General features: G+C 44.3%; 1 protein-coding gene across 1 annotated transcript; it reads left to right on the top strand.

Annotated features, from left to right (window-relative positions):
• The first annotated feature begins 992 nt into the window (after positions 1-992).
• Positions 993-11301, top strand: LOC140065475 (phospholipase A2 inhibitor and Ly6/PLAUR domain-containing protein-like). Its single transcript, XM_072113075.1, has 5 exons — positions 993-1266; positions 7468-7584; positions 8307-8453; positions 10090-10227; positions 11051-11301. The coding sequence occupies exons 1-5, from the start codon at positions 1215-1217 to the stop codon at positions 11242-11244; spliced, it is 648 nt and encodes a 215-aa protein (XP_071969176.1). The 5' UTR covers positions 993-1214; the 3' UTR covers positions 11245-11301.
• Positions 11302-14517: the final 3216 nt, after the last annotated feature.

Here is a 14517-nt window from a genome sequence, read left to right on the forward strand (position 1 = left end):
GAAATCCAAAAGGTTAGAGCCTTTTCAACAATTTTTAACTAAAAAATTCTTTCTCTCGTATCCTTTTTATGGATCCCCTGACCACAGCGAGGGTCCCACAGCACCCCTTAGTGATCTATATTACCCTTACCTGATGTCACTGTTGAAAAATTGTAAAAAATTTACAAAGTTAATGACATTTTTTTAAAAATCAGTCATCACTAACATGATATGAGAATGGAATGATCTCCGTGGCCCGAAACGCGTAATCTATTTAGAATTTTGGTTATCACTGTTTTTAATCTGATATAATAAACTTTGCTAATGTTTAACTGTTCTTGTGCAGATGCTGGTATTCCCCTAGCTATCATCGGACCGCACCCTCTTTTGACTAATGTACAACTACAGGATGGTGAACAAATTGCAGAATTTACCCAATAGACTTAATAGGGCAGATTTACTTACCCGGTCCATTCGCGATCCAGCGGCGCGTTCTCTGCGGTGGATTCGGGTCCGGCCGGGATTCATTAAGGTAGTTCCTCTGACGTCCACCAGGTGGCGCTGCTGCGCTGAAGAGCATCGAAACGCACTGGAATACACCGAGCCGGGCTGAGTAAAGGTAAGCGCGTGCCGAGTGACAATTTTTTTTTAATGCGGCGGTTTTCCGAATCCGTCGGGTTTTTGTTCGGCCACGGCCCCCGATGCGTGCATGCCAGGGCCGATGCGCCAAAATCCAATCGCGTGCACCAAAATCCCGGGGCAATTCAGGGGAAATCGGCGCAAATCGGAAATATTCGGGTAACACGTCGGGAAAACGCGAATCAGGCCCTTAGTAAATGACCCCCATTGTATCATCCCCAACTTATGTCCATAAACTACAGTTAAAGGTCCTTTATTTCACTTGGCAACTAAATGGCGCTTCTACGGAATGTAGGCGAACCACATGTCTAGAAACAAAAACAGGATTTTCAGCAAACAACATTGCGAGTGATCACCAGTAAAGATATGAAGGCAGGAGGATGTAGAGAAATGTGACTCATGGGTAATTACTGATGTGGAGAATTTTTGCTTATTGTATAATACAACGTTCCAGAAGAACATTCCCCTAGAACACCAAGAAGTCTTACGTCGTAAATACCCTCCCATGTCCTGCCCCCAAGTAACCCTTACTCTTACAGTAAATGCCTCTGTCCTTTACAATTGGAGATGAATTGTAAGGACTTAGCGGTGTCATCATGAAGTCCCTCCTTGGGTTTGTGACCCTCTTCTCGGCTCTCACGGCAACAAGTAAGATTAGTTTTAATAGCATCAAACCTCATATAGTTTCCCATGAAATTAGCTAAATCTATAATTTTGAAATGTCTTTTTGTGTCCTAAGACAAGTATTCATAGGCAATTTAATACATAATGACCCAGTGCAAAGAATGAAAATGTTATCACTGTTGTCCCTGAGGGAAATCCATTTGCACAGGATAGGAGTGGTATCTCTATGCAGTGTCCATATAAACAGGATAGGAGTAGTAGTACTGTACAATGTCCATATGCACAAAAGGAGTAGTAGTTATACAAAGTGCCCATATATAAGGGACAGGAATAATTCATAGGACAGGAATCTCCATATAATAGATAGTAGTAGAAGTAGTATTGTGCAGTGTAGAACTGTGCTGTAACCTTATATAAAGGATAGGAGTAATAATACTGTACAGTGCCTATATATACAGGATAGGAGTAGTAGTACTGTGCTGTGCCTATATATACAGGATAGGAGTAGTAGTACTGTGCTGTGCCCATATATACAGGATAGGAGTAGTAGTACTGTGCTGTGTCCATATATACAAGATAGGAGTTGTAGTACTATGCTGTGCCCAAATATACAGGATAGGAGTTGTAGTACTGTGCTGTACCCATATATACAGGATAGGAGTAGTAGTACTGTGCTGTGCTGATATATACAGGATAGGAGTTGTAATACTGTGCAGGACCAATATACACAGGAGATGAGTATTAGTACTGTGAATTCTACCATAGTAAATCTACTTCCTGGTAGATTCCCCCTCCCTGCAGCAGCGGTGGCATTCCGTTTTCCCCTAATTCTGTGATGCAGCCGCAGGGGCCTTGAATTGCATCAGACAGCTCTGGAGGCAGAGGCTATGCCACACCCCCAGTAGCCCCTGCATATTTGCCAAGCTGCTCGTTGCTTCCTTGTCTAGCCTGGAAAATCTTTCAGAAAGTATATTCCCCATGGTAGATTTCCTTTACACGACCAGAGATCAACTGATGAGCAATAATTAGTTATGTGTTAATTGCTTCTGCTTATGAAAGAAATGAATTATACTGAATGTATATATGTGTATGAAATATATGTATACAGATCTATGAAATATTATTCATCTATATCCTCAACTAAAAAAAACACTATATACTAATGACTATATACTAAGATATATATTTTTCTGTGTCAGTGTATGCGCATTCACTGCAGCAGCTGAAGCTCCGATCCTTCTCCCTCTAGTTTCAAAGGCAGCAGGAAAGTTTGTTTTTACAATACGATACAACTTTATTGATCGCCTGGGGGTAAATTCTTTTGTACACAGTGTTCTGGCAATTGTTACACAGTTAGAGATAAACTTAACGTTACCGATACATAAATACACTACTAGAGGCGCATTCTTACATGTTGCCAGTAACAAGACATTGCGATACGGCACAATGCAGGTTACATGACCGTATAATATATACGGTATGAATATATACCAGTCACAATAACAGATAGACACGGGCTAGACAGACATGTGTAGGGGATACTACAGTAAAAGTGCCAATGCGGCACTAAAAGTATGTGGTGAAACAGTCGGGTGCTGCTGTTGCTGCCGCTGTTGGTTTGGCTGAAGAGCCACTACTTGTAGCTCCACCTTTGTCAAGTGCCGGTGCTTAAGTTGCCTCAAGTGCCGGTGCTCAAGTTGCCTGGTACTAGCTACCACTCGTGCCTTGGTACAGTATCCTCCTGACTTGAGTTCAGACACTGGTTGTGATCACTTGCATTTCAGATGCTCCAATGAAGTTGTAACTTGTGCACTTGGCTGCCAGGTTCCGGTTCCGGTGCTCTGTTGCAATCAGTTGTGAGACGTGAAGCTACTGCTAATGATGATCCACTTAGTGATGAAGGGGGTAACAGGGTCAGAGTGCCAAGTTGGTGCCCCAGGTCAAAAGCAATAGGCAATGCACTGACAGCCACCTACAGCAGTGCCATCTTGACAGTGCATCTTACTAAGTGCCACTTCCAATTCACAAGATTTTGAGTGAGAAGGCAATGGAGGAAAGAGGTGATAGTGCTTTTCAGATAACATTTTGAAAGACAAGAGTTAGACAAGTTCTTAAAGATAAGGTCTTTTTGTCTAATTCTGTTGTGCACTTAAAAAAATTGCACTTGCACTGGGTAAAATTTCTTTTTTATGTAAACATCATGATTTATTAATCAAAGTGTTCTCATCTTCGGGACTGGCTCTGATGACTTCTTACAGTATTTCTGCAGCAAGAACTGAGAGATAAATCTGTGCAGGGAAGCTCTGGCAGTGCACAAAGAGCTCCACGTTAATTAACGTCCTGCAGGCACAAGGGCCGGCTCTGAAGAATGTTAATTAACATGGAGTGAGCGTCAAGAAGATAATGGGGGTCATTTACTAAGGGCCCGATTCGCGTTTTCCCGACGTGTTACCAGAATATTTCCGATTTACGCCGATTGTACCTGAATTGCCCCGGGATTTTGGCGCACGCGATAAGATTGTGGCGCATCGGCACCGGCATGCACGCGACGGAAATCGGGGGGCGTGGCCGAACAAAAAACCGACGGATTCGGAAAAACCGCCACATTTAAAAAAGGAAATTGTGTCGCGGAGCTGGCACTCACCTTCATCCAGGAAAGGATCGTGAACTTCAGTGCATTTCAGCGAACTTCAGCGCAGCAGCGCCACCTGGTGGACGTCGGAGGAACTGCCTTGATGAATTTATTTATGTGCAAAATACGTCAGAAAACACGTGGCCCAGTTTTTCAGTTTTTTTATTTATTTCAGAAGCCCTATATTTTTTTCTTTTTTGGGTTAGTGGTATGATTTTTGTGGGTTTTTTTGGAGAAATAAGTGATTACAATTATATGTTTTTTGGATCAGCATTTTTACCATAAACCAAATTTTAGGCTTAAATTTAAAAAAATATATACACTTTTCTCTTCTCTCCCATGGGTCCCCTACAGCTGCCTGTAGCAATGGATTCAACCTTTGGCTACCCGATTGCTATGGCAGCTGCCTAAAGCATGCATGGTAAATCTAATATGGTGCACTTAACTGCACATGGCTCATACATGATGGCAACTTAGATGACATTACTGCATGTGCACCGCCATCTTGGATCCGGCCTTTATCATTGGATTACTTTGACAGCAGACAACCTTAGGAACAGGGAACCAAATTATGAAGAAGTTATTGGCATTAGAAGATGGTAAAACAATGAATTTTTTTTCCTACAAAAAATTTCATTCTTTTAAAAATTAATGTAAACCTAGTAAAACATACATAAACATGTTATCTTTTTAAGTGAAAGCCGTAATAATGAAGCCAACAAGAATATGGCACAGATGCGTTTTTAAAAATTTTAACTGCATGTGGAATATTTTCCGGGTACACGGCATGGAATATAAAATACCATCACTAGGAATTATATTTTGTTGTGCACAAAACAAGCCCAGGTACAGCTCTGTGCATGGAAAAATAATAAAGTTATAGATTGGTTTACAATTAGAGAGCACTAAAATGCTCGGGTGCTCGTTATTCGAGACGAACTTTTCCAGATGCTCGAGTGCTCGTCTCCAATAACGAGCCCCATTGAAGTCAATGGGAGACCCGAGCATTTTTTTAATAAAACTGAACAGTGCAAAAAAAAAAATTCCAGATGTTTGCAGATGTTTTACTTGTAAGAACACATTGAAATAACACTATTCTTCACATTGCAGATGTGCGCGCGTGTCTCCCGATAGGTTCGGAGATACGCGCGCACACCTGCAATGTGAAGAATAGAATTAAAACATTAAAAACAGTGAATACAGGAGCATATAAGTGCAGAACACATTGAAAGAACAATATTCTTCACATTCCAGATGTTCCGAACATCTCCGAACCTAGCGGGAGACACGCGCGCGCACCTGCAAAGTGAGGAATAGTCTTATTTCACTGTGTTCTAACAAGTAAAACATCTGCAAACATGTGTAATATTTTTTTTTTACGATGAAAATACTTTTATTCAATTTATTTTATTAATTTACTGCTCGAGCCGGCGAGATACTCGTCTGAGTAACGAGCCGGTCCGAGTATGCTAATACTCCACCCAGCAGTATACTCGCTCATCTCTATTTACAATCCTTCATCCCGGTGGTAGATGTCCGTTAAATATTCTTAACATTTTCTTTCTTGTATGGTATCATTTCTGACCATTTTTTTAGATACCTGGCTATCCACTGACTGTTCTCTGGACACCTGGCTATCCTCTGACCGTTCTCTGTATACCTGGCTATCTTCTGGTTGCTCTATGAATACCTGGCTATCCTCTAAACATTCTCTGGATACATGGCTATTCTCTGGATGTTGTATGTATACCTGGCTATCCTATGGACGCTCTATGGATACCTAGCTATCCTCTGAATGTTCTCTGGATACCTGGCTATCCTCTGACCGTTCTCTGGATACCTGGCTATCCTATGGACGCTCTATGGATACCTAGATATCCTCTGACCGTTCTCTGGATACCTGGCTATCCTCAGACCATTCTATCGATACCTGGCTATCCTCTGACCATTCTGTCGATACCTGGCTATCCACTGACCATTCTATGGATACCTGGCTATACTCTGACCATTCTGTGGATACCTGGCTATCCTCTGACTGTTCTATGGCTACCTGGCTATCTTCTGACCATTTTCTGGATACCTGGCTAACCTCTGACCTTTCTCTGGATACCTGGCTATCCTCTGACCGTTCTCCGGACACCTGGCTAATCTTTGACCGTTCTCCGGACACCTGGCTAATCTTTGACCATTCTTCGGACACCTGGCTACCCTTTGACCGTTCTCTAGACACCTGGCTATCCTTTGACCGTTCTCTAGACACCTGGCTAGCCTTTGACCGTTCTCTAGACACCTGGCTATCCTTTGACCGTTCTCTAGACACCTGGCTATCCTTTGACCGTTCTCTAGACACCTGGCTAGCCTTTGACCGTTCTCTAGACACCTGGCTATCCTCTGATCGTTCTCCGCATACCTGGTTATCCTCTGATCGTTCTCTGCATACCTGGCTATTCTGACCGTTCTCTGAATATGTGGATATTTACTGGATGATGAAGATGTTTCCCTCTGACCCTTCCCTGGGGCTTACTTTATGCATACACCCTCTGGTTTCTATCTGCTGAATATTCTCTGGTGTCTCCTTTGTGCATGTCCCGTAACTTCAAATCTGTCTACCCTTTTAATATTCTCATTGTTTATTGGTTTCTGATCAGATGTATTTTGACCAGCATCTGGATTATTATCTGTGTTTGTCTGTCTACAAGGTCTTATTTACAAAGATCTATAACTTCCTGAATGTGAAATGTTGTATGTTGCAGAATATTTCATTTATGGCAAATGTCTGTATGGTGCCCAGTGACCACCAGGGTCTGATGTCAGGGGAGATGTAGGAAACTGAGGGATCCAGGCTACGGCAATGGGGCACATGTATCAAACTTTTGTCTTGCTTTTCTATTTAATGTTTGAGACATTTTTTATGGTTCATTTGCAAATTTTTTGTGCCTAAACCTGTCTCCTTACAAAGTTGGCCAATGTCTAGTTCCCTGCAGTGTTCCCTGACTTATCACCAGAATCCAGATGTGAGAGTTGCAACATTTTTTAAAAAGTAGTCACACATTTTTGCGCAAATCTAAGGCTGCCCCTGACTAGGCGTAGAAATGAGTTTGGAACTGATTGCGACTTTTGGAGAAAAAAGTTGCAAATTCACTACAGACCAAACGCAACATGTAACATGTAAGGAAAGGAAAAACCACTAAGATATATATGACCAGCAGGAAAGCCAAAAAAAGTCTAAAAAAAAGACGGAAAATCCAGAATTATGATACATGTGCCCAATCGTGGCTTGAACCCTATTGGACCTCAACCCCAGTGCTTACAATGTTCTGGGAAGTCCATCAGTGGTCCTCGGATGAGGTTAGGTGAGGCAGTCCGTGCTGTTATGTTGTGGGGTGGATCAAGCACAGACACAGGGGTAAATGGTCTTAGAATTTGATATTCAATGTCATCCACAAGATCACATTTATGCAAACATCCTGATCCCAAACGCAGTGACATCACATGGGATACGGGATATGTGGGATAAATTTGTTGAGACGTTTCATCATTCAATGCCCAGTGTAATAGTGATGGATGCGCTGACCTTCTCGTCCTCTCCTTAGGTCACGCTCTCACTTGTACCCAGTGCATGGCTATAAATTCTGCCTCCTGCACAGGCAACAATGTTACATGTACTTCCGGAAACACTTGTGGAGCCATCTACGCAAAAACGGTCATTGGTGAGTAACATAGCAGAATACGACCTCTCGTAACATGTCCTTGTTTCTAGTCCTCTGGTTCCCTTTTTCAATAGTGTAAATAAATAAATTCTTGAAATCTAATGGAAAACTTCCTGGGAGCTGGGGGGAGACGGAAAAAGTAACGTTCATTTAACCTTCTCTGGATTCCCTGATCCTATGTTGTGGCTCTGTGACACTATTGGCTGGTTTGTGGATACAAATACAGGTGGTCCCCTACTTAAGGACACCCGACTAACAGACAACCCATAGTTACAGACGGACCTCTGGTGAAGTCTCTGGATGTTACTATAGTCCCAGGCTGCAATGATCAGCTGTAAGGTGTCTGTAATGAAGTTTTATTGATAATCCTTGGTCCCATTACAGCAAAAATTTTGAAACTCCAATTGTCACTGGGAAAAAGAAAAAAAATTGTCTAGAACTTCAATTATAAAATAAAATATACAGTTTCGACTTACATACAAATTCAACTTAAGAACAAGCCTCCGGACCCTATCTTGTATGTAACCCGGGGACTGCCTGTACAGGTGACATTAGGGCTGAAGTACCATAGGGTGTAGCTGCATCTTTCGGATACATCTGCGCTGGTTTGGCTGTGACTGATATTTGGATATTCTGCACCCTGTGCCCCTGGCCTCGTACCCCTGTAACCCCCCTTACTATAAATTACTACTCTTCCTTCAGGATTTCCCCTTTTCTTATAGACAATGTGGCCACCCAGGTGTTTCTCCGGGCGTGTATCTCGAATCTCAGCTGTGAGGCCACGGGCACCATGACCACCAGCCAGGGACAGCTGTGGGTGCTCACCAAATGCTGCAACACCGACAACTGTACGACCGCTGACTTCTCGTGTAAGTCGCCCGCTTTGCTTCACATTTTTCTATAAATGTTTTCTATGCCTGGGAAATGTATTGACCACAATAACTTACAGGAATATTGGTTACATATTAACATTTACAGATTTTTTCACGAGGGAATGTAGCCACGGAGATAAACTTGCACAAATATAGACACCACCCAAAAATGTATCCATAGCTCAGTATTGTAGTTTCTCCGTGTGCACTGGTTGCCCTCACACTGCTGTGCTCTGTGCTCTTTGCACTGAACTGCTTTACAGCCTTTCCCTCTGCCCTTAGTGAGCTGTGATACTCAATCAAAAGCAGTCACTCAGAGCAGAGGGGAGGGGCTGTAGTTTAGTTCAGTGGAGAGAGCTCATAACCCCAGTATATTTGGACAATCTGCAAATCTGGATTATAAATGCATATTTAACAGTCCTGCTGTTACCAACAACATACACAAAGGTCTGATTACACATCTCTGTAGGGTTTATACCTAACACTGGATGCAGATAGCACAGAGCACAGCAGTGTTAGGATACACCCCTGGTGTACTAGAAGCAGCTAAAATCCTGGAATATAAATCCATATTTTACACTACTGCTACTATTAACAACATACACAAAGGTCTGATTACACACCTCTCCACAGACAATACCTGACACTGTCTGCAGAGAGCACAGAACACAGCAGTGTGAGGATACACCCCCAGTGCACTTGAAACTGTTACAATCCTGAAATAAAAACCTACTGCTTTTCGCAACATGCACAAGGTAGGTAGGATTACACATCTTCAGTGACTCAACCTAACACTGTCTGCGTAGAGTACAGAACACAGCAGTGTGAGGATACACCATCAGGGGACTTGAAGGAGCTACAATCCTGGAATATAAATCCATATTTTACACTCCTGCTACTATTAAAAACATATACAAAGGTCTGATTATACACCTCTCCAGAAACAATACCTGACACTGTCTGCAGGGAGCACAGAACACAGCAGTGTGAGGATACACCCCCAGTGCATTAGAAGCAGCTACCGTCCTTGAAGAAAAATCCAAATTTCACAGTCCTGCTTCTTTTAACAACATGCACAAAGGTAGGATTACACATCTCTTTAGGGACAATACTAAACTCTGCTTGTGGAGAGCACAGAACACAACAGTGTTAGGATACACCCTCAGTTGATTTGAAGGAGCTACAATCCTGGAATATAAATGCATATTTTACAGTCCTGCTACTAATAACAGCATACACAAAGGTCTGATTACAAACCTCTCCAGACAATGTACCTGCCACTTTCTGTAGAGAGCACAGAAAACAGAAGTGTGAGGACACGTCCCCAGTAGCTAACAATTATACCAGAGGTATATATGTATGCAAATTGCAGTGGCTTCTAGGGTTATAGGTCAAAGCCATATTATTACCCCAAGTGATGGTTAGGACCCTGATTGCAGAGAGAATTGCACTATGGGTACACGGCCCTTTCCAAAAACATTGTGACTGGCAAAACCAAGGGACTGGGGTCCCAATTCTCTACACAGAGTACAAGACTTACAACAAAGATGTGACCCCCTGGGATTACAGATTAAACTTTAGCAGAATTTACCTTTGTACATTTGTGTCTTAATTTTATGTTTTTCTTCTCCAGTTCCGGCAAATGCTGAAGCCAATGGACTCTTGTGTCCGTCCTGTGTAGCCACTGACTACTCCTGGTGTTACGGTTCCCGTTATATACAATGCACGGGCAACGAAACCAAATGTCTCCTCGCATCAATGAATCTGCAAGGTCCGGCTCCACAACAAGTTCTGTCTTTTAGAGGAGAGTCATATAGTTAGAAAAAAATTGGAAACACTGACCTATGAATTCCTGGTAATCAGAGAAAGCCCAAAATTTTGGGAGGTGGTTCCATGTTCTATTTAGTAGTCTTGAGTGTGAGTAATATAGAACCGTAAGGGATCTCGAACATGATTGCCTATTTCATGCCTGTCTTCAAGGCATATCAGGGAAGCTTTACTCCCGTTTACTCTATAAAAGGGGTTGGCCACTGTTTACATAAGTTGGCCATGTATTAAGGCAACTGCCTTAATAATCATCCCTATAAGTTCATCAAGCGACTCAGCGGTCCTGCTACTTACTTTAGTGCTACCTGAAAACTCTCTATGGATCTTTGTTTACATGTCTCAGCTCTGATTGAATAGGAGGAGCTGTAGCAGGAAAGTTGTGAAACATCCGGTTTCCCCCCCTCCCTCACAGTGGGTGGAGCTATTAGGATGGAGGAATGAGAAAAAGGAAGTTGTGTATATGTGCAGAGAGCAGCATGAGAACAGAGAATATCATTTTTTTAATATTTTTATATTTATATTTTCCATTTTATAGCAACATATTTATCTATAGATTTTTTGGGGATGTTTGACCCCCAGACAACTATTACTTTTCTTATTTATGCTATTTGCACTGTGTATGGATTTTCTCTTATTAGGAACAACAATAGGACATGACAATTAAAATGGCTTAATTAGAATGGGGGGAGGGGTTAATGTCAGGAGGACATTGTTTATATACTATAGAAGATATAATAGCAAGGTAAATGTCACATCCATCTTTGCAGGAGTCTTCCCTGATTCCAATGCCATGCGAGGCTGCGCCACACAAGCGTTATCTGATCTCGGCTCCAATAAACTGCAAACATCAGGATTATCAAAGGTTTTTACATTCACCAGCTCAAAAGGGACTCGAAATGTCCAAAAAGTCTTCCTGAATCCGGCCGTCGTAGGGATTCTACTACTGAAGTTCTTCTTCTGAGAGTTACCAAGAATCCACCGAGGAACGAGACAAATGTTTAATGGATGGAATATTGTTGTTGTGTTTTTTTCAATAAAATTTTCCTGCATAAAAAATAATGGGGGTCATTTACTAAGGGCCCGAATCGCTATTTTTCGTCGGGTTTCCCGAATATTACTGATTTGCGCCGGCTTTCCCTGAATTGCCCCGGGTTTTTGGCGCACGCGATCGGCTTGTGGCGCATCGGCGCCGGCATGCATGCGACGGAAATCGGGGGGCATGGCCCTTGGAAAACCCAACGGATTCGGAAAAACGCGGAATTAAAAAAAAAAAAACACGCGCTTACCTGCACCAAGCAACGGATGGTGATCTCCAGCAGACCTCGACGGACTTAAGCACAGCAACGACACCTAGTGGACATTACCTTAGTGAATCCCAGCCGGACCCGAATCAGCGCCGGAGAACCCGCCGCAGGATCCCGACAGGACTGGGTAAGTAAATCTACCCCTATGTGTTAATTTGTGTAAAGTGTTTTCTACATATAAATAAAACAATATGGGGCACATTTACTAAGGGTCCGCAGACGCAAATCCGTTGAGTTTTTCCCGAATATTTCCGCTTTGCGCTGTATTTCACGGGATTGTGGCGCACGCGATCGATTTTTGGCGCAATCGCGCCGACTTTCGCGCGACAGAAATCGGGGGGCGTGGCCACCGGACAACCCGAAGGATTTGGAAAAACCGCTGAATTTAAAAAGCCATTTGTGTCGCAAGATCAAGCACTCACATACACCAGAAAAAAGCAGGTGAACTTCGGCGGACCTCGGCGCAGCAGCGACACCTGGTGATTATCGGCGCACGGACCTTAGTGAATCCCGGCAGAACCCGAATCAGCATCGGAGAACCCGCCGCTGGATCGCGACTGGACCGGGTAAGTAAATGTGCCCCTATGTGTGCATTGATCTATTAGATGTGGCAGCAATTCAGCACCTTACAGGTTAATACCTTCCACTTGCCTCTTGCAGCTGGAGGAGTTGGAGGTGGGAGTGTAGGGTAAGTCTGGTGCCAGGGTATGAAGCTGCTAAAAATACAGAGTTAGTAAAGTGCAGCCTTCTTTCTATGGCTGAGATTTGTCTTCCCACCATAACACATGGTATTCTGGATCCTGTTACTGCATATGCTGCTGCTTTGAAGGGTAAGGTAAGATATTTTGTTCATGTATATATGACTCATAGCCCACATCTGTCCCGGATTCGGCGGGATAGTCCCATTTTTTGGGCACTGTCCCGCCATCCTAGGCGGTTCAGAGATTGTCCCAAGCTGCCCCTCTCTCCCCATTTGTCCCGCCTCCTCCTGGTCCCATACATTAGAGCTGCAGAAGAGAAAAAGCATCAGGCCAGGATCAGCTTCCTGCTGGCCCCACCCCCAGCTTCAGTCAGAGCCCGGGAGAAGAAAAAGTGAATGCTGCGAGGGACCGAGGAGAGGGAAGTAACATAGTCTTTTTTGTTTTATACACACAGGGTATTCATGTGTGAATGACAGTGTCCATGTTTGAGGTGCATTTGTGTATGAGAGGGTCCATGTGTGGTATATCTGTGTATGACACCATCTATGTGTGTGGTGCATATGTGTATGAAAGCGCCTGTGTGTAGTGCGTATTTGTACGACAGTGTCCGTGTATGGTGCGTAGGTACATGAGTATGTCCATGTGTGTGGTGGATATGTGTATGAAAACATCCATGTGTGTGATGCATATGTGTATGAAAGCATCTGTGTGTGGTGCCTATGTGTATAACAGGATCCATGTATGGTGCATAGGTGTAAGACAGAATCTATATGTGTGGGGCATAGGTGTATGACAGTGTCCATGTTTGTGGTGCATAGGTATATGACATGGTCCATGTGTGTGGTGCATAGGTGTATGACATGGTTCATGTGTGTGTTGCATAGGTGTATGACATGGTCCACATGTGTGTGGTGCATAGGTATATGACATGGTCCATGTGTGTGGTGCTTTGGTGTAGGACATGGTTCATGTGTGTGGTGCAGAGGTGTATGACATGCTCCACATGTGTGTGGTGCATAGGTATATGACATGGTCCATGTGTGTGGTGCTTTGGTGTAGGACATGGTTCATGTGTGTGGTGCAGAGGTGTATGACATGGTTCATGTGTGTGGTGCATAGGTGTAGGACATGGTTCATGTGTGTGGTGCAGAGGTGTATGATATGGTCCATGTGTGTGGTGCATAGGTATATGACATGGTCCATGTGTGTGGTGCATAGGTATATGACATGGTCCATGTGTGTGGTGCATAGGTATACACACATGGAACCGGAGCCTAGCGGCACCTGGTATTCACCAGGGCCCGCCGCAAAGCGGGTTGGACTTGCTGCGGCAGGATACCACTAGGTCGTTCCCAGGTGTGAGTAGCCCACGGTGGCAGCCGAGGTCGAGGTACCTTAGCGGATGACAATCTCGTAGACAGGTCCAGGCACAGGGTCAGGGCAGGCGGCAGAGATGCAACGTCAGGTCCAAGTCCGGGGTCAGCAACAGGAGGTCCAGGCAGAAGGGGACGGGAACACAGGCACAGAAACACGGGAAACACAGGACTTGGGAGCGGAGACACACAGGAACGCAGGAATACACAGGAACGCAGGAAAACACAGGAACGCAGGAAAACACAGGAACGCAGGAAAACACAGGAACGCAGGAATACTCGCTTGGAAGCTTTCTCTAAGGCTATGAGGCACAAAGATCCGGCAAGGGTCACAGGAAGGGGAAGAAACTTATAGCAGGCCAGCACCAATTATTGGTGTGCTGGCCCTTTAAATCTAAGAGTGACGGCGCGCGCGCGCCCTAGGAGACGGGTACGTGCGCGCCGAGCTGCGGGAGCCAGGGAGGACATCGCGGGAGCCAGGGAAGGTGAGCGGGACCCGGGACCGGGGGCAGCAGCAGGAACACGGGTGCGCCCGCGATCCGAGACAACGATCGCGGGAGCACCCGTGACAGTACCCCCCCCCCTTCGGCCTCCCCCTCTTCTTCTTGCGGCCAATAAACCTCTGGAGGAGAGTCCGATCCAAAATGTTCTCTTCGGGCTCCCAGGATCTCTCCTCAGGCCCGAACCCCCTCCAGTCTACAAGAAAGAACCGCTTACCCATCACGAACTTCATGTCCAGAACTTCCTTAACCTCATAGACGTCTGGGGAATCCGCCTAAGGAGCAGGAGGAGGGGATTGTTGGGAGAAGCGGTTCAGGATGACAGGTTTCAGGAGGGAGACATGGAAGGAGTTTGG

The sequence above is a fragment of the Engystomops pustulosus genome, chromosome 6, assembly GCF_040894005.1.
Source record: "Engystomops pustulosus chromosome 6, aEngPut4.maternal, whole genome shotgun sequence".
NCBI classification, from domain to species: Eukaryota; Metazoa; Chordata; class Amphibia; order Anura; family Leptodactylidae; genus Engystomops; species Engystomops pustulosus.